This window comes from Neomonachus schauinslandi, chromosome 6 (genome assembly GCF_002201575.2).
Source record: "Neomonachus schauinslandi chromosome 6, ASM220157v2, whole genome shotgun sequence".
In the NCBI taxonomy this organism is placed as follows: Eukaryota; Metazoa; Chordata; class Mammalia; order Carnivora; family Phocidae; genus Neomonachus; species Neomonachus schauinslandi.
The window spans coordinates 27,634,589-27,655,485 of record NC_058408.1 but is presented as its reverse complement, the minus strand read 5'-3'; the positions used below and the strand labels follow the sequence as shown (position 1 = coordinate 27,655,485).

Genomic DNA, 20,897 nt, shown 5'->3' with positions numbered 1-20,897 from the left:
CAAGAGTCTTCCCCAGATGTCCCCAGCCCTTGGAGCCTACGTCAAGCCCATCTATCTTCATGGATCTTGGTTTTCAGCCTCTCTCTACTCCTAAGAATCCTGTCCTATAATCACCATGTTTTCTCATATCATGTGGTTCAGAACTGGAGAGAGGACTCAAGTCACACCGGACCTGAGTGTAATAGAACAGAAAGACACCCCTCAACCCTTTTCTCCCTGCTGTCTTCCTGGTCCTGCCCTGGGACATGCTGACCTTTTGATTCAAAGTCACCCTATGTCCAGGGAGCAGGTACTAGGTAGCAGGCACTGGGCTTAGAGCTTCACATGAATGATCCCTTTTATTTTTATTTATTTTTAATTTTTAAAAAAGATTTTATTTATTTGACAGAGAGAGACACAGCAAGAGAGGTAATATAAGCAGGGGGAGTGGGAGAGGGAGAAGCAGGCTTCTCGTGGAGCAGGGAGCCCGATACAGGGCTCAATCCCAGGACCCTGGGATCATGACCTGAGCCCAAGGCAGATGCTTGATGACTGAGCCACCCAGGCACCCCTGAATGATCTCTTTTCAATGAATACCTGATGACATCCATGGGTCAGCTGGTGGTCCACTAGGAGCCCTGACTCTGTCTTAGTCTTGTATTTGACTAAGATCTGATAGGAAATAAGATGGATTAAAGAAAGAAATTCCTTGGGGCGCCTGCTCCCTGCTCCACGGGAAGCCTGCTTCTCCCGCTCCCACTCCCCCTGCTTGTGTTCCCTCTCTTGCTGTGTTTCTCTCTGTCAAATAAATAAAATCTTAATAAAAAAGAAAAAAAAGGAAGAAATTCCAGAAAGGGTCCATTAGGTCAGTCGAATGCTCTGTGGGCTGTAAGGGACTTCGGTTTTCAAATATATATATGCTTCCTACAGCTCAGAGAGGTGTCTGTCTTTCTGTCATCCAGTCCTTTTAGGGAAGCCAGGCTGGTAGAAAGAAATGGAAAGGAGCCCTGAGTTTGAGTCCCAGGCATGCCACTCCTTTTGGGCATTTCTCTTTATCTCTCTGAGCTTCAGTGTCCTTATATAAAATGAGTGGGGCTGCCAGTCTCCTTCAAGCTGATATAATGTGATTCTGAGTTTACACTGTTGTTCTTCTGGGTCACTGTCAGTCAACAACTTCTTGCTGTCTAACCTAAATCTCTTCTGCTGCTACTTGCTCCTGGTTATGTCTTGATCTCATTTTAGTCCATTGGGACCAGGTCCCCATGTCACTAGCTCTCTGGAATGTCCTATGGCCAGGCGACTTTCAGACCACCTGCCCCTTGGGACTTGGACTTGGAGGGAAGGCGCCCCAGCCATCACTCATGCTTTCCCTGCCCCGCACCCCCCCCCACCTCCGCCCCGCCTCAGTCTCAGTCCTGGGCTGGGGGAATGTGAGGAGTAGTTTGGCCCTCTAGAGGTTAAGCTATTTCCCCAGAGCCCAAGCAAGCCCAAACTGGCTTGTGAGGTCCCTGCTAATCTGCCCTATTACCACAGGTAAGAATTATAGTCAGAAATCATTCAAGGAGCCCAGGCCCACGTGGGAGAAAGAGAAGAGCTGTTGGGGGTGGTTGATTTTATTCCAGAGCTTAATTGGTATAATTGCTCTTTTCTTCCTGCCAAACCCAAGTCCGTCTGGATTGGCTCTCCCACCTGCGGATGGGGAGCAGCTCAGATAGGTCCATTAGTCTCAAATGGTGAATTCAGGCTGCTTGGAAACTCCTTTGGCCCCCCCACCCAGATGGCATGGGAGCCCAGGCCCACCTGCCCCAGAGGGGCCCCAGGACAGTCTGAACCTGACTCAGGAGGGTCAGGCAGCTTCTTCAGAGAGCACCCTATCCTGCTTGGGGTGGGGCAGGGAGAGAGTACAGGGGACTTCTTGGGGCTCCCCAAGGTTCAGAGGTCCCTGAGGGAGGGGTGGATGTCCCACAAGAGGGGAAGGGGGAATATAGAAGCCAGTACTGCTCCATTTTCTCCCCTGCTGCCTCCCTGCTCCTCTCTGGGCCCCCTCGGGAGCCCACTTTGAAGGGGGTGTTTTGTCCTCACAGCCAACCCTACCAGGAGAGCCCATAATTGCCAGATGCCCAGTTTCTCCCTTGGGTCCCCAGGGCCCCCGTGGACAGCCTCCTTGTTAGAAGGGAAGGTAATGCTGGGGCCTTTTGTCTGCCTTTAACCTCAAAACAGTCTCAGGGGTGGGGGGTTAGTCACACTATACAGTGAGGAAACCAACCCAAAATGTTAAGAGAGGGGTTTGTGACTAGATCTGTTTGATGGCTAAACCCACACCTCCTCCATGCTCACAGGAGCCCCCGGGGTTAGAGTTGCCACATAAAATAGGAATATTGTATGGGGCCTACTTATTTTTAAAAAGTTGTTCTTTGTATATCTGACATTCAGATTTAACTGGGTACCATCTCAGATATTGCATGGGACATATTTATACTAACAATTATTTGTTATTTACCCAAAATTCAAATTCCAATGGGCAACATGTATTTTTATTTGTTAAATGCAACAATACGCTGCTGGGTTCATATCCCCACCCAAGTCTACCTGGCCTGAGTGAAATGCTTGGACCTTCTGCTCACCCCAAACACAAATTCAGATCTGACTGATTTCTTCCATGTGCTTATCCCACCTTCTTCATTTGCCAGCTTGCCTGGTTCCCCCCTCTGGCATGTGTCTGTCCCCAAGTCTCAGGAATAGGGCTGTAGGCACCTTCCTCCTGCAGCCCCAGGCACGCCCCACCACACTGCTCCAGGAGATCTGCAAGGCCTCGAGGGAGAGCCATTCCCTCTAACACAGCAGAAAGGGGCCTGGCATCTCATCCAGTCCAGCCCTTACCTGGAAAAGTATCATCCTGAGCCAGGGTTGTGCTTGGCCTGGCCTCTGGGAGAAGTGGCCCTTCTCAGGCCCTCCTGCCTCTGGGTTGCACAAAGCGCAGGCGGTGGTCTAATTGGGGCCACAGGTTACATGTGAAAGCATACACATGCGCATGCATGGGTCACATGCGTGCTCACACATATGCATATACATGAGAGGCAGCTTCCAAATGCCCCCCCAGCCACAGAGGAAAAGATTGTTTCCCTCTTGCTCTGCCCCAGTCCCACTTCCTATCTGCCCCATAACACCTTCCCTCTGTCCATAGAGCAGGGGCCTCCTGGGTCTGTTAATCCCCCCTTTAGGTAGGCAGTTGCAAAGAGCCAGACCCCAGGCAAGCCCCAGCTGTCCTGGTCCCATACATCCAGTGGGTTGTTGGGCCTTATCGATTTGACTTCCTAAGGATGTCTGAAATCTGTGCCCACTTCCCCCATCCACACTGGCCCTCTGTTCTCCTGCCTCTCAGCCTTCAGTCATGATACCCCACTTTCCACCTCTCCTTGTCTGAATCCTATCTTTGCTTAAGGCCATCTCAAAGGACACTTTGCCTGGGTGGTTCTAAGTCGACTCTCAGGGCTCAGCTGTCTGTCTGTGGTCTCTGAGAAGGCTGGGGCCAAGACGTTGCCCTCACTGAGCGGAAGGAAGTGGGGCAGTGGCATTCTTATGGGATGCTAAGAAGACTCCCGGAATTGCTGGATGACTTTATTGTGCCACGGAGCCTGCCAGGCCAGCCTGGTACTATCCCAGGTCAGGAGCAACAGAAACTACCACTAGGAACGGACACTTTTGGGGACTGGACACCAGAGTGGCCAAATTCACTTCTCAAGCTTCTGTGGCTGTGGCTGTCCCTTTCTGGACAAGGAGGTTGTGTAAAAGATCATCTTTGATGATCTTCCTGCCTCCAGTCTGGCCCTTCTCCTATACCAACAAGGTCTGCAGAGGAATCTTTTCAAACAGAAATCTGGCTAGGTTCTTCCTTTGCTTAAAACCCTTCAGTGGCTCCCTGTTTCCCTTAACATAGCATTACTTATAAGGTGCTGTGAGCTCTGGCTCCACCTGCCTGGCTAGCTCACCTTACACTCTCTTCTCATGCTCCCCCCACCCCCTGCCGCTGCAGCCCTACCTGAGCACTTTCAGCTCCCTACCGTGCTGCACCCTCACCTTCCCACCTGCCTTCCCTCTGCTTGGGGTTCTTTTCCCCATCTACTCCCCCGAATAGTTCCTCCTCAGCCACCAGGTCTCTATGTAAACATTACTTTCTCCTGGAGGCCTTTCCGGATGCACCTGTGCTTCCCCTGCCACCATTGCCCCGTGAATGTGCCTGGCCTTCCCACCAGATTGTAAGCTATGTCAGGGAGGGCAGGGACATTGTCTTCATAGCTGATGTTTATCCAGTATTTCCCAAATCTGTCTGTGCACAGAAACATCTAGGGTGTTCTTTAGAAACAGGTTCCCAGGGGCGTCTGGGTGGCTCAGTTGGTGGCTCATCTGACTCTTGATCTTGGCTCAGGTCTTGATCTCAGGGTTGTGAGTTCAAGCCCCATCTTGGGCTCCATGTTGGGTGTGGAGCCTACTTAAAAAAAAAAGATTCCCAGGCTCCCTCTGGACCTTCTGAATTACACTATCCTGGGGAGGGACTTGGGAGTCTGTATTTTCACAAAGTTCCAGCCAGCCAGACCATCAAGAGTATGGTGACCAACATTGGTGGGCCATATCTGGAGTGACTGGCCTTGCCAGTAGAGGGCACTCACCGAAGGGTGTTTGGTCCCATCAGGTCAGGTTTGATGTGAATGGGAGGTCTTTCCTAATCGCAGCTTTCGAGGATGATCCAGGTCATTTTGCTTTCCCATCTAAGGTTCCAGCATTGACCTGTTCACTCCCCTTGATGGTGAGCCAGGGAGTTTCTCCAGGGGCTCTTAAGACATTTGGCAAGAAGGGCACTGGTGAAATGGCTTAGGGAAGAGATAGAAGCCCAGATGGACCTTCCTGTGCCCAGCCCGCACCCCCAGTCACATCAATTGTTCTTTAGGTTCAGGGCTATGGAGTCTGAGGGCCTTTGTGGACAAAGGCTGGGTGTCAATGACTGAGGTACCATATACATGTGGGAGAACCATGCCTCAAGATAGAAAAGTTCAGCAGTAGGTCCATAGTCACAGGCCAGCTTGTCTGGTCCCTGTGGGACTGGCTACCTAGGGTGATCCGATTTCAGCCCAAGTCCCAGAGCAGGAGGCAGAAGACAATAGTGTATTGATAACGGACATCATGGCTGGGATATATCTGTAAAAAGCTAAGATGGGCAGTCTCCTTGTTTTGCTGGGCTGAACTTCTAGATCTTCTAGAATTTGCACCAGAAGTTCTCATGTCACCTAAGAATCTCTGGTTGTCGCGCAGACAGGATCACCACCATCTGTTTACCTGTTCTGAAAAGTAGCCTATCAAGGACTTCCAACTGTAGCATAGAGGGGCAATCAACTGAGCAAGAAGCCCCAGGACTTTGGCAGGAGCTTCATCAAACTACTGGGTCCTTGAAGAGACAAGGAGCAAGTGGTGCTAGGGTTGGATGACAGGGAATTGGCTTGAATCTTTGGGGAGACCCTTTCTTTGGATAGGTCCAAAGGGAGGAGATTTCCCTCTATAAATGGTGGGAACATCCCTACTATATGGCCTTGAACTAGACAGGGTTGGGAAGAATAGTATCACACCCAAAACAGGGGAGCTATGGCATAGATTTAGAAGCCTGGGGGTGTGAGGGAAAGATTGGTTATTCACAGAGTGACTATGGGTTCAACACTGGGTCTGAGAGGAAGAGTTGGTGCCATAAATAGGAACATATGGCAAGAATTATGGGTTGGAATGGAGGCAAAATATGGGAACTTGAAGAGGTGGGGTATAGGCTAAGTGGCAGCCAAGTCGCAGCTTCAGTCCTAGGGTACCTCGAGGCCCCACTGGGGTCCAGGCTGGCCCAGCTCAACTCAGTTCCAAACCTTGGTCTGCATCTTGCCCTGGATTGATCCTTTCCATCCTCTCTTCCACCAGGCGCCTAGATGCCAACCTCATCTCCCTGGTCCCGGAAAGGAGCTTTGAGGGGCTGTCTTCCCTCCGCCACCTGTGGCTGGACGACAATGCACTCACCGAGATCCCTGTCAGGGCCCTCAACAACCTCCCTGCCCTGCAGGCCATGACCCTGGCCCTCAACCGCATCAGCCACATCCCTGACTACGCCTTCCAGAACCTCACCAGCCTTGTGGTGCTGTGAGTGCTGCCCTGCCTACCCCCCACTCCTGGCTGGGTCCTGCTGGGCCTGCATATTTACTCCAGAGTTGGGTTGGAAGCCTGGATAGCTTTGCTCTTCTCTACATGGAACTGAACCATCTGGCCTCAGTTTCTCCTTTTTAAAATGAGGATGATCATCCCCTGTTGGCCCCATGGGGATTATCATGAGGCCAAATGACAGTAGGGCTGTAAAAGTGCTTCAAGAAGCCAGCACACCATAATCAGAAAACGGGAATTAAGCCACTAGTTTCTTGCCATGCAAATATAGTAACTATACCAAGCTGATTGGAATATAAGTCAACAGTCTCTTAAGCGATTTCTACCACATTCAACAATCGGATGATGCAGTCTTATGCTTTGGCACAGGGATAGGGTAAGTTCATCTCATTTCCCAGACTTGGACAAGCAGAGAAAAGCCATCACTTGTAATTAGACAGCAAAGCCCCGTGAGGGTAATTACCTGGGAGATAGTATCCCTGGCAGGAATTGGGGACCGGGGTTACCTCTGCCTCCCTGGTGGGAACTTCAGAGTGCAAATTAGCTCCCAACTAATTGCTACGAGTGATTGGTAAGTTCATAGGGTAATTACTAAGGGCTTGGAGGTCATGTGTAATTGCTTTGGGTTACACGCTAATTGCTGTGGGAACATATGTGTTAGTGACTTTGCTAAATGGCAACCTTGCCTCCCCTGCTCCTGGAAATCTGGCCCGATTTTCCAAACCAGAGAATGGATGATGTATAGGTCCATCTGAAAGCCGAAAACTCAGGCACCAATTTGTCTAATTCTCTGTCCTGGGAGACTGGAAAACCAAGAGGAGCATCCTTATGGATCACGTCCTTCTATCAGGATGGCCATTCCATCCCTCCTTCTGGGAGTCAGTGGGGGTATTTATAGAGGGTGAACAGAGCAAGGTGACCGATTCTCGTTTTGGTGACAGCCCTATGACACCCTGAGGGAATGGGGTCAGATCTCCACAAGAGACAAAACTGGGAAAATGAGGGCCACATGAGGAGTCCCAGAAAAATGAGCAGCAACAGCTGTTTCCAGAAACCCTATGTGGGGCACTGAAGAGTCAGAGAAGTATCTGAACAGCTGCTGCCCTCCAAGAGCTGACAGTCTAGTTGAAAGAGTGGAATAAATATGGGAAAAGACAGCTAATGATGTAATGTAACTTATATCAAGATAGCTGATGATAGATACAGATCCACGCAGTGTCGGAAATCTGGGGTGGCTGAGCAAGTGTAGGGGGTGATGGGGAAGGTTTCATAGGGAAGGTGGGGTGGGTCCTGGACCTGGGAAGATGATGAAGAACCAGACAGGTGAAGACAATGACAGTGTTCCAAGCAGTGTCATAAAGACACCGAGGGGAAAGCCCGGCTGTGTGGTGACAGCAAATAGGCCAGGCTGGTGGGAGCAGAGGATCCTCTTGCAGAACGAGGCTGGAAAGGTGGGGGGGCTGGTGCTCACGGTGTTAGAGCAGGGAGTTTGGCTTTTGTCTGTCAGTGGGGAAGGGAAGCTTGAGGTTTAGGAGTAAAGATGAGCAGGGGGGTATTTCAGGAAGGCTAATTTGGAGGATGGATGGGAACAGGGGGGCATTTAGGAGGCTCTCGTCTATCAACCGAAGTCTAGTTTAGGAGGTGGCAGAAGGAATGGAAGGGAAGACATGACTGTGAGGGATATTTTGAAGGAAGGATAAGTCTGATCTAGGAAAGAGCAGCAGGAAGGGGAATCAAGAATGACTCCAAAGTCTGGTTGGGAACCAGGGAATTGGAATGCTAGGTGTGCTACAGATCGGGGTGGGGGGGACCCCACTGGGCAAAAGGAGGGCCAAGGGAAGAAAACCTACTGGTGCAGGAGCAAAGCTCAAGGGCACCTGGTCCCTTTTCCTGGGGCAGGGCCAGAAACATGACCCCTTTGTCCTGCCTCCAACTCACCAGGACCTGGGAGGGGAGAGGGGGCTGGGGGAAGCTGTCCAGGGACTATGGGATGAGGTATAGAAAGACCCAGGAGGCAGATAAGGAAGACTGGGTATCATAGGAAGTAGGAAAGTTTGGTTAAACCCAACTGGTGCACAGGAGTCTGGCTGGCGGTGTGAGTAGACAAATGGGATGGAGGAGAAGGGGCTTCTCTGCAATTCAAACCCAAGCCGGTACTTTCATCAGGCTGCTGTGAAGTCCTTCGCATCACTGCTCTGGCCCTGATGGGACCCCCCCCCCCCGCCCCAGGCAGCACTTAATTGGGCAACACTAGTGTCACTCTTGCAAATCTCGTCTCTTCATTGGACTCTTAAACCCCAACACCCTGCCCCAAGCCTGGCTGCTACAGGTGCCCAGGATGCCCTGGCTGAGTGAGTGGTTTGGAGGAGGCTGTTGGAACCCTGGAGCTGCATATTTAGGAAGCTGAGAGGGTGTAGACCAGAGATGCTGGGGAGGCGGAAGGGGCTGGAAAATGGAAACAGGAGTCCAACAGGAGGCAGGAAGAAATGATAAGAGTTTGGTGACAGTCGGGAGACAGGCATGGAGGCAGTAAGAAAAATCAAAAGCCCTTGTTAAGGGGAGATAGTTTATTCCCAGAAGACTGCATTTTCCCTGTGGGATCGGAAGCTGCCTATGGGAGGGGCCTGTCTCTCAGCGGAACCTGGTGGCGCAGGTGGACAAGGATGGGGAAAGATATACAGGACCCATGACTCTCAAGACCCCCATCCCTATCCATCTGTGCTGGATGGGGTCTTCCTGTCGCCTTGGTATTTGAACAGCATCTTGGAGGTCTGCATGATTTCTTCCCCTTGGAAGAGATTTCCTTTTTCTGCCTAAAGAGGCTTATTATTATTATTATTATTTAAAGATTTTATTTATTTATTTGACAGAGAGCACAAGCAGGGGAGCAGGAGAGAGAGAAGCAGGCTCTCCGCTGAGCAGGGACCATGGAATCATCATCACCTGAGCCGAAGGCAGAGGCTTAACCAACTGAGCCACCCAGGCGCCCTCTGAAGAGGCTTCTTAATTCTTGAACTTTACTAGCTTAACTAGAATATGTCACAGTGTAGAATATTCTACATCCGATTTTCCTGGGCCAATGTATGCCTGTGAGCTGCAGAAGCCTCTGAAGAGGCTTCTTAATTCTTGAACTTTACTAGTTTAACTAGAATATGTCACAGTGTAGAATATTCTACATCCGATTTTCCTGGGCCAATGTATGCCTGTGAGCTGCAGATTTTCTTCACTTGGGAGAATTTTCTTCTGTATTCTGTGTTTGAATACATCTTCCATCTCATGTTTGGATTTTCTCCCTCAGACATGTCAGTTATCCTTGTGTTGAATCACCTTTGTGTCTTCTCCATCTGTGCATTTCTGTTCTAACCTTTTTGTCTCATTCAGCCACATTCACCATGATTATCTCAAGCTTTTTCTCCAACACCAGTTCAATTTTCAACAGCGTTGACCCTGTTCCTTGGCTCGAGTTTATTGACTAATTTTTTTAATAATGTAGTTTTGGTTCTCAGTTTGTTTTTGCTGCCTACGATGTCATTTTCTCTTTCGTTTTTAAAATTTCGTCTTGGAAATACTGTGTTTTGAGTTTGTTTTGTAGCAGGAGGCCATTGTGGTAAATTTCCTTCTGTCCCTCATCCATTTGTTGTATTTTTTTTTCTTGGCTTGGAACTTTACCTGCCTTTGCACCCTCTCTTCTCCCCGTCCTCGGTCTCCCTGGTGCATCCATAATTGTCATGTGATTTCTTTGTTCTGGCTTATGCATAGAAAGCTGTCTACTTGTTCTAGCTGTGTCATCTTGGGGCCCCATGGGTTCTCCCCTCCAAGCTGTAGTTTGTGGGCTAGTATTGTGGGTAAATGAGGTTCCATCTGCTTTTCTGTGCCCTGGTAGTGGGGTGAAGAAGGTAGGTGGAGTGTGCTCTGAGGGGGAGCCCAGTCTTTGTCAGGCAGCCTGGGCTCTGCTCTGTCTGCAGATTCAGAGTGTGTTAAATGTGTGAGTTCACTCCCTCCCCCCCAAGAATTCCCTTGGGCTTCAAGTCATTTCCTCAAGTCAGTGAGTAGCCTGGAGCCTTTATTTTACTCCCCAGTTTCACCTGTTTCCTCTGGAAGCCAGACATGGGGAGGGGAAATAAACCTTATCCACAGAGTTGCTTCTCTTTAGATTTGGAGTTTTAGGGGAAATTCTCAGGATTTCGTTTTCTTGCCAGTTCAATTCCTGGAGAAAGTGAGACTGGTTAGGAGTTCCAGAGTTTTTCTTCGGTCACTAGTTTGTGCAGTTTATTTACATTGGGTTATGTCTCTGTCCTTGCTTTGTTGCTACTTGTAATATTTGGGCTGCAGGCAGGGGTCTTATTTTTTGCTATTTTTGCTTATTTCATTAGGAATTGGGAGAAAACCATTCTGTCACTTATTTTCAGTTAGCTATTTACCTTGGAAATCTCTTCCAAACCGATCTCCTACCTCTCCCCAACCTACATGCACTCTGGCCAGGCCCTTCACCATCCAGCACAGACGCATGTACTCATTCCCCCCTCCCCCCCTTATCCCCATTACTTCTACCTGGAATGCCCTTCCCTCTGCTTGTCCAGATCACCTACCCTTCAAGGACCTGCTCTGGATCACCACCTCTGTAAAGCCTTCCCTGACTCCTCTGGTCTCACCCGTCTCCCATCTCTGAGCCTGTCTACAGCTCTCTCCAGCTATAACAGAAAGCTTAGCCTTTAATTATATGTTGTCTACAGCGGTTTGCTTTTGGCTCCCGTAAGCGCGTCTGGCCACTGAGTCAGGCGGGCTGGGTCCTGGGGAGCAGGACTATAGAAGAAGCCTCAGACTGGAGCCCCCCTGACATCAGGCCTCTCTCCAAGAGCTTAGTGGGGGCCTACCTTAGCCTTGGCCTTGGGCACTTCTCTCACATTTTCCTTCAATAGGAAGTTGAAACCATATAGCCCATGGTTGATATAGCCTTGGAGATTGTAACTTCAGAAGTCAGTCTTGGCCAATCATTTTGTCCCTGGAGACAAAGGGCTGGACCACTGGGGTCAGTCTGTTCATGCTTCTGCCTCCACCTTCCGACTTAAGTCACCGTCTGCTTTCTACGCACCGCCCCCCAGCCCCCGGCCCTGGGCCCGATGCTGTGGGCACCCATTCTGACGTGCCTTTCCTTCCCACACAGGCATCTTCATAACAACCGCATCCAGCATCTGGGGACCCACAGCTTCGAGGGGCTGCACAATCTGGAGACACTGTGAGTGCTGGGGTTGTGGTGGGGCCTTGTCCTGGTGAGGAAAGCCTAGACTCTTGGAGGCAGGAGGGGAGGCTGGTGGAGGGAGAAGCTGGCGGGACTGGGATGCTGGGCCCTGGCTCCAGGCCTGCTCACCCACGAGGCCCTCCGTGGCATTCTCTCTAGGATGTCACTATGAATGCATTCCTTGCTCCTTCAGGTGGGTAGAATGTGCCTCTGGGAGTTCAGGGTGGCCCAGAGAGGGGGAATCCAGGATCCCTGCCAGCAGAGACCACCAAAATAATGAACATTTTAGATAGGAGAGCCAGAAGAATGAGGATATTGAGCCTGGGGACTAGAAGGCTTGGGGGTGGGGCTGACTTGATGGCAGCTTTGACATCTGTTTAAGGGTGGCTGCTGACAGAAGGGAGGGGAATGCCATGGAGTCATGCCGGTACAGTTTGCCAGTGGATCTAACTAGCCTAATGCTTAATGGGGAGATGGCCCATTCAGCACTCTGACCTAACTATAAAAAGCACCCAAGTTGTTGACTCTCAGAAAGCCATATTATTCACACATCATCATCCTGGAATTCATTTAAGGTCAGAATGCACCCAAACCCTCCCATCATTTCCTCTGGAGTCCTGCCAGCCCCCACAGAGTGGGCTGAGTGGGCCCCATTTGAGCAAACAACTGGCTGGGCTCTCTCAGTATGCTGGCCATGCCAGCTGGGGTCCCGCAGTGCCCACAAGGGAGCTGGCTGCCACAGTCACCTGGTGCAGGCCACCAGCACCAGGGAGAGAGGGACCCCCCCTCACCCCCGGTCTCCGAGAGTGAGCCACTAAGGTTGGGGCAGGGCTCACGGTGTCAGGAGCATGGTCACGTTGCCTTTTGCCTCCCCACCTCCACCTCCCCCCTCCCCACCCAACACCCAGACACACACCCGAGCTCCCAAGGTGAGGGATTTTCAAGAGTCCAAAGCAGCCCAGGAGAAAAGGCTGGGAGACAAGCTGTGACCCGAGGAGGCAATGGTTTGGGGAAAACCATTTGGCACGTCTAGCCCAGGAGGCCTGGGCTGTCTGCGTTTGTGGTTATGGAGGGGAAGGGAACGGGGAGGCCGAGACCAATGCTCCATTCTTCTTTTCTGTGGGCAGGAGACCCAGGAGCCCAGTGGCTCTCTTGGGCTTGGCCTGAAGCAGGAGAAATGGCAGAGCTGGGTCTAGCTCTCCCCGCGTCCTCACCCTGCCGCTGACTGAGTGCCCAGGAGTGGGCTGTGGGAGGATGTGCCCCAGCCTGGAGTCAGGAAAGTTGGAACCTCTCCCCACCACTGTGCATGACCTGGGCTCTGTGTTTCTCTTCCCCTGCCTTCACAGACAGCTGGCCATTTAAAGCTGGGCACTTAGCCTGCCCCATCAACATACTAGCAAACTGAGGGCCAGGGAAGCGGCATGGTGCTTCCAGAGTTACTCCCTCAGTTAGGGACAGAGCAGGTCTGGGATGTGTTAACTGAGAAAATGTCCATGAAAGCTCCTAGCTTAGTGCCCTGCTCTCCTTAGTCATCTGAGTTGAATGTGAATTGTGCAAATCTACTATGTGCTAGGTGTTTGGAGGATCTCAGATGTAAGGGATGGCTATTGTTCTCTTAAGGTCCATGTCCCCAACGCCACCCTCCCTCAGGAGATATAACAGTTGGCGGGGGGATGGTGTTTGGAGTTGCTGGGCATCAGCAGAGTGGGAAGGAGCCCAGTGTTATCTACCCTGGAGTGTGAGCGCTGTTAGTTATGCTGGGAAATCCAGTGGGGAGGGGGCATGTATACTGGGTGTGGGTTGGCACCTCTAAAAAGCCACCTAGCAGCTATTTCTTCACTTTTGGGGCACACTGCCTAATTCTTTCTCAATTAGCCACTGGATTGCTGCGCAGGGCATTTGGCTCAGCTGGTGCTGGCTTAATTACAGAGCAATCCTGCCGCTAAGTGCCCACTGTACCTTTCATCTATGAGAGTGCTTGGTTATCACACAAAGTCCAGGACCTGCACCCACTGTCCAGATGGGAAGGGCAAGGCTGAGAGACAGGAGAAAGCCTTATAGCAAAGTCTATGGCCGTTAGCATCAGATAGCCTGGGGTGATGCCAGTTCTACCAGCTGTGTGACCTTGGTCAAGGCATTTGCCTTCATGAGTCTTAGTTTTCTAATCTGCAATATAATACCACTAATCACACGGATCTTAATGGGGTTGACATGTGGAGTAAATGAGATGATGTGTGTAGGGTTCATACAGAGCCTGGGAATCCGTGTTAGGAACCTGCCCCGCACTCCTTTCTTGTCCCCATCCCCTCCTCTGAGGGCCTCAATCTCAACAACACCCCTTCCCTCCCTGCCCTTGAGGGATAAGCTCTCCTTCTAACTTTTGATCTCCAATTAAAAAGGGGAAAAGTGTGTTCTTTATCCTCTATCCCTCCCCCGCCCCCCTCCAGCATTTGCTGGGGGAGCCTGCAGGGGCAGCCAGATGTGGAAAGGGGGAGGAGTGGCTGGGAGAATAAAAGGAGAAAGAAAGATAGTCAAACCTTTTAATTGTTGCATAATTGGCACACTTTGCAGCCTCGGTTATTACTTTGGAGCTTTTCATGTGAGCGTCTTCACTGGAAGGGTATTTCTCCCTCGGGCCCCTAAATCTCTGCCACTTAGACCTCTCTCATCTCCGCAGCAGGGGGGACATCAAACCCGCCTAGCGCAAGCTGTGGTTTGGCTCTGTCTGCAGGCTTCTCTGAGGGAGAGCAGCACCCAGCCCTTCCACCTGGGGAGGAGGGGCCCGTACGGGCCAGTGCATGTGCGGTCACACAGCCATCCCATACCACACGCCACAGGCGATGCATACGCCCAGGGCACACGCCACGCGCCCGTGTGTCTCAGGCCCTCCACGCTCTGCCCCGCACAGTGGGCACTCCCAGCTCGCACCCCCCCCGCAGCACACAGATACCTGGTACAAACACACCCGTGGCACCACGGGCTCGCTTATGCCCTCTGCTCTGGAGGCCAGGCCGTCTGGGTCCCACCCCTTTCCCTTCCCTTCCCTTCCCTTCCCTCCCCTCCCTTCCCCTCTTTCTCCTCCTCTTCTTCCTCCTTCCTCCTCCTCCTTCTTTTCATATTGTGTCTTAAGGTGGCAGGGACGGTGTTGCCCAGAGGTCCTTTTGCAGCAGTCCATGGGGTGACTCATCCCCTCTCTAAGGTGGATAGGAGTTCCCAGGGAGTCAGGGCATGGCTACTATATACTTTCCTGTGGCTGCCATAACAAATCACCACAAATTTTGTGGCTTAAAAAAACCCCCAGAAATGTATTCTCCCACAGTTCTGGGAGAGGCCGGAAGTCCAAAATCAGGGTGCTGGCAGGGTTGGTTCCTTCTAGAGGTTTGAGGCAGAATCTGTTCCAGGCCTCCGTCTCACCTTTGGTGGCTGCTGGCGACCCTTGGCATTCCTTGGCTTATAGATGCATCTGTCCCTCCAGACTCTGCCTCTGTCCTCACATGGTCTTCTCCTTGTCTCCTCTTATAAGGACACTTGTCATTGGATTTATGCCATCCTGTTAGTCCAGGATGATCGTACCTCAAGATCCTTAACTTAATTACATCGTCAAAGGCCCTTTTTCCAAATAAGGTTGTAGTCACAGGTTCCAGGGGTTAGAACATGGACATATTTTTGAGGGAGCTACAGTTCAACCCACTCACTGTAGCTGCCTCTGCAGCCGGGCCCTCCTGGCAGGTGCATGGGTGGGGCAGAGGTTCAGATGGATCTTCTCAATTTTCTTTCTAATCTTAAGGCGAGTGCTAATCATCCCACTGATAATTCCCTGCAGTTAAGAATAAAAAAAATAGTTTTGTAAAGGCTGTTGCACCTCAGAGCTCACTTATCCCCACCCCCACCCTGCCCGACAACCACTTGTTGAGGAAAACAAGGCAGGGATTGTGCATCCTTGTGATACAGGTGAGGAAACTGAGGCAGAGAGTGGTTGACTCACTCAAGGTCATCCAGTTCATTAAGAGCCAGGACTTGAACCCGAGTTTTTCTGCCTTTGGCCCAGCTTCAGCCCGTCAGACCACACTGCTTCTCCAGGCTAACCCTGTAAGAACTGAGGACCTCTTTCCTCGCCAGTTCTTAATCATCTTACATTTGTGGGTTTATTAGCTGCAAATTTGTGGGGTTTTGTGGCTTATAGAGGAATTTATTGTTCCATATAAAACTTTTTTTCTGGTTTTCCCCTCAGAACCACTAATGACTTCTCAAGGCAGAAAATCGAGCTGCCCAGTGAGTTTGTCTTGTGTTCTAATACCATGACATGTTATTAGTAGTTCTTCCCGGTACAACATTCCCTTTCCCACCGCCCTGGGGCTTGGGGTGGCCAAGGTCACCATTCTCATCACTGGCAATGGGGCCAAAGCTTCTACTCTCAACTTCTGCTGCTCCCATAGGCACCCTGGTCAGCTGGTGTGCAGTGGACGGGGCGGGGTGGGGGGGACACAGGAGGTTAAGGGAGTGGGGTGAGGAGCTGGGCACTAGTGGCACCCCATGGGAACCACTTAGCAACAGGTTCTCTAGTAGACACCATGGAGAGGAAATGAAGTTCAGGTCTGGCCCTTAATATCTGTGGGAAGGAGGAGCTGATAAGAATCAATAATTACCAGGGGCACCTGGGAGGCTCAGTCAGTTAAGCGTCCATGACTCTTGATTTCAGCTCAGGTCATGATCTCAGGGTCGTGAGATGGAGCCTCACATTGGGCTCTGCACTCAATGGGGAGTCTGCATGGGATTCTCTCCCTCTGCCCCTCCCCCTGCTCTCTTTCTCTCAAATAAATAAATAAATCTTTTTAAAAAAAGAAACAATAGGGCGCCTGGGTGGCTCAGTTGGTTAAGCGACTGCCTTCGGCTCAGGTCGTGATCCTGGAGTCCCTGGATCGAGTCCCTGGATCGAGTCCCTGGATCGAGTCCCTGGATCGAGTCCCGCATCGGGCTCCCTGCTCAGTGGGGGGTCTGCTTCTCCCTCTGACCCTCTTCCCTCTCGTGCTCTCATTCTCTCTCTCTCAAATAAATAAATAAAATCTTTAAAAAAAAAACAATAATTACCACTCTCTTTTCTGTTTCTTTGGATTTTCTCATTCCATAAATATTTATTGAGCTGCTAGTATGTGCCAGGCCATCACTATGAGCACTAGGAAAACATTTATGAACAAGAAAATTGCAGCCCCTGCTATCACAGAGACTAAAGGGTTCTAGATCAGGAGTCCTGACTTCTTTTTAACTTATTATTCCTGCACTGTTGCCAGCGTTCTGACCTCACCTCCCTGGCTCCCCAGAATCTGATGACTCACCCCTCAACGGCTACTGTACCATCCCAAGCCAGCATCCTTCTCTCACTCGGCCACTCTGCCTTCATCCTGGTCCTTCTACAGTCTATTTTCAACACAACAGCCAGAGAGATTCTTTTAAAATACAAATCAGATCATGTTATTCTTCTATTCAAAACCCTCCAGTGGCTCCCCATCATACTCTGGAAAGAAGCCAAAGTTCCACAAAGTTCTGGAAAGAAGCCTACAAGTTCCACAAGGTCCCAGGTGATGTGACACCCTGTCACCTCTTCCTCCAGTCTACTCCAGGCATAGTGGCTTCCTTGGATATACCAGACGGATATGTTCCTGCCTCAGGACCTTTGCATTGACTCTTCCCTTTGCCTGGAATGTTCTTCTGTTTCATTATCCACATCCTTCAGGTCTTTGCCCACATGTCACCTTTTTAGTGAGGTCCTCCCTGATCACTATTTTGCAACACTTCCTATTACTCTCCATCTCCTTTTCCTACTTAATTTTCTCTATGGCGCTCACCAATCTGATATCGACTCTATCTGTTTATTTATTTAGGTTGTTGGTTGTCTGTCTCCCACGTCTCCATGAGTTTATTTATTTATTTGACACAGAGAGAGAGCACAACAGGGGGGGAGTGGCAGGCAGAGGGAGAGGGAGAAGCAGGCTTCCCGCCAAGCAGAGAGTCCAATGCAGGGCTCAATCCCAGGGCCCTGGGATCATGACCTGAGCCACAGGCAGATGCTTAACTGACTGAGCCACCCAAGCCCCTCACTCCATGAGTTTCTGTAGCACCTGACATGGTGCCTGGCACAAGGAAGGTACTCAGTAAATACTTATTAAACACATGAATGGGTTTATGGCCCCTGGCAAGTCGCTGTTCCTCTCTGAGCTTCAGGTTCTTCACCTGTCCTGTGAGGACAGTAGACTCTTGAGTCTCTAAGGTTCATCCCAGCTCTGGTCATCCGTACTTAGTGCGGTGCGGAGTCTCCAGCCCAGACCCTTCCTAGAGAAACAAATGGAGAAACTGAAGCCCCGAACATGGGCTGAACCCACTGAGATGGTCCCTTATCCTTGCCTTGGGGCAAGGTCCCCTCCCCGTAAGCCCTGTGCTTGAAGCCCAGGACCCTGACATTAGATCAGTGAGTTAAAGTCACTAGGACAAATCCTCAGGCTGCATCCTGCTTGGACCAGGGCAGTCTCAAAGCCTTCAGGTCCCCTGCATTAATGGGCCCATGACATCCAGGTGAGGGAGGTGCTGCCTCAGGGTCTGCCACATCTAGAGGATGGGGTCCTGTTGTACCATTCCTAAGGGTGGCTAGGGCTTTTCTGGGGAGGGTGGTGAGAATATGAAATGTCCACATTGCCTTGTCTGCACCTTCAAAGAATGTGGGAGAAGTCTTAGGTGGAATATGATGATCGTCTTTGGAAGACACTTATGCATAACTTATGATCTTCCAGCTGACAGGACACGGGCCAAGGGAGGAAGGAAAGGTGGTGCTCTAGCTCAGGATGTTACTTAATCTTCAGAGTAGCCCCGCTGTGGCACCCTGGGCGCCCAGCCTAGTCCGTGAGCCCTGCCATTTTGCCTCGTCCAGGCAGAAACTGGATCCCCATCCCCCTGGAATCTCAGAGAGGATCCCGTGTGGGAGCAGATTGGGCTTCTCTGAGCCCAGGTGCTTCATGAGGGCAGGGCAGCAAGTAATGGCAGTGTCAGAGGTCGGCAACTTTCATTACAACTGGGGCTGCTATCGCTTCGGGTATTTTCTCAGTTTTCTTTCTGGCAGGGAAGCAAGCGTGGGTGGAGGGAGGTTAGGAGGAAGGCGTGTCTGTGTCTCTCAATAGAAACTGAGGACAATTTTACTAATTGCTGCATTTATTAATGGGTGGCCTTTTATGTAGGTTGTTTAGAAGGTAAAACAATGCTGTTAGTCATAAAGTCTTTGTTGGTTCCTGGCTCGCCAGGTCATCTGCCCCGAGCATGTGGAGTCAGATCAAGATAAAGACTCAGTCTGCAATATGGGAAGAGCAATTAAGTTATGTATTTGTTGCCCGCCTTTGTTACAGGCCTTTGGGAGATAAAAACGGCTCAGAGTTTACAATCAGGAACGTCTGTGTTTTGTGTTTCGCACTGGGGAGCTAGGCTCACCCACATTCCTCCATATGCCCTTATCTGTGATCTGATAATAAACACAAATGTTAGCCTTGAGAATAAAAGTGTAAGTGGAAGCCCAATTAATTATATTAATCCTTCTTTATTGTTGTGCAGAGTAGATAGACCAACTTGTGTGTCTGCTGTTGCAGTGCCCGATGAATAGAAATATCTGTTCTGGTATCTCATGTCTAGTAAAAGGAAGAAGGGAAAAGAATTGGCATTATTTGTTTTTTTTTTTTCCTTTTTCTTTTATTTACTTCTCAGAGATAGAGAGCACAAGCAGGGGGAGTGGCAGGCAGAAGGAGAAGCAGACTCCCCACTGAGCAGAGAGCCCGATGCAGGACTCCATCCCAGGACCCTGGGATCATGACCTGAGCCGAAGGCAGACGCCTAACTGACTGAGCCACCCGGGCATCCTGAATTGGCATTATTTGAACATCTACTTTGTGCAGGCTCTGGATCAGGTGAACAGAGCAGCCTTATGTAATGGGCATCCCTAATGTATAGGTGAGGAACAGACAGCAAAGTTAAGTGACTGGTTCAAGGTGATCCTGTTGGTACACAGAGGACAAAGCTCTTTCTACTCTAAAACGCATAACACACAAATAGGCATCTAGCCTTGTCACCAATTGGCTTTGACATGCTTGTTAGCACCCAAGGAGATTGCCACAGGAGTTTCTTCCCCTGGGAAGAAGCCTGGTCCTCCCTCTCCATTTATCCTCCTTCCCACTCTCCCTAAAACGTTTTTCTCAGCCCTGCTACTTGGAGCCTAGCTAGGATGCAACTCTGGCTGGACTATAGAAAAGATGTTAAACCAAGAGCCAACAGACCTAACTTCAGATCCAGGCTGTGGGACTTGCAGTGATTGACCTCTTCTCTCTGAGCCTCCATTTCCTTATCAATAAAAAGAAGGGGCTAGAAAAGATGATTGTTCAATCCTGCCATCTCTGTGCTCTACATCCATGGTGAGGCTCCCCAGAGATCTCAGGAGTTGGCCATTTCTGCACAGCCAGATGGAAAGGAGAAAATTGGGGATGTGGATCCTTGAACAGCTTGGGGCTTGGGTCACCTGTTCAGCTACTTTTACCAATTGTGTGGTTCTGCCATCAGTTTTAATTGGGTTTGCCTGGAAGCGGCTGAGCAGATGAAGGGGCTGTTAGCCATGGACAGCTGCAGCCTCTCAACTGAATTCTGGCTGGAGCTGGGAATGATTTTTCTTTAACCTCAGCCCTTCCCTGGCTGCTCCCAGCTCCTGGGAGCAGCATACAGAACAATGAACTCTTCCTGGGCTTCTGGCTGATTCTGGGCTATTAAAGATAATAGACTATAAAGCCATGGATGAGTTTTCCAGCTGAAGTTTAGGGCATCCTACACCACCCTGCAATGGAGAAGTCAGACCAAAGGAACTTGTGCCGGCAGAGGTCTTTCTGCGATCGCCAAGAGGCTGCATGATGGCTTCTAATCCCAAGGGGCTGAAACGCTGCCCCAATGCGGCCAGCCACAAAGGCCAAAGCAGCCTCCATCTCCAGGCCTTGACAATAGCTCAGATGGTCATCCTTGACAATGACTGTTCACATATGTGGCCCTGTGCCTGGGCTTCAGGAGACGCAACAGGAAACCCACATGCTTCCTGATAGCAGCAAGCTCCCTGTCTCATGGGGAAGACACTACGTACACAGATAACCCCATTCTGGACTCAAACTGCCTAGGCTTCAGTCCCAGCTCTTCCATTCTGTGCTCAGATTGCCTCTCTCTGTACCTCAGTTTCTCACATGCAAAATGAAGGTGATAGTAGTATCTACCTCAAAGGGTTGGCACAGGAATGAAATGAATTAATATCTATATAGAAATCACCCAGACTCGTGACTCTTCCGTAGTAATTACTATTATTATTATCATCATTATTACCACCGCCACCATTATTACCATTCTAACGCTAAACATGTTTCTGGAGAAAACATCAGAAAAGCACCAAGAGAGCGAATGATTCATTCTGACTGCAGGCATGGGGTTGGGT

The 20,897-nt window shown here is 50.4% G+C and overlaps 1 protein-coding gene across 1 annotated transcript in view; it reads left to right on the top strand.

The window, feature by feature from the left end:
* Nucleotides 1-20,897, top strand: part of LGR6 (leucine rich repeat containing G protein-coupled receptor 6) — a 116,834-nt gene that overhangs the window by 70,443 nt on the left and 25,494 nt on the right. The window contains exons 5-6 of the mRNA XM_021682464.1: nucleotides 5,932-6,147; nucleotides 11,330-11,401. Of these exons, the coding sequence (XP_021538139.1) occupies nucleotides 5,932-6,147; nucleotides 11,330-11,401 (288 nt within the window). The remainder of the gene's footprint in view (nucleotides 1-5,931; nucleotides 6,148-11,329; nucleotides 11,402-20,897) is intronic.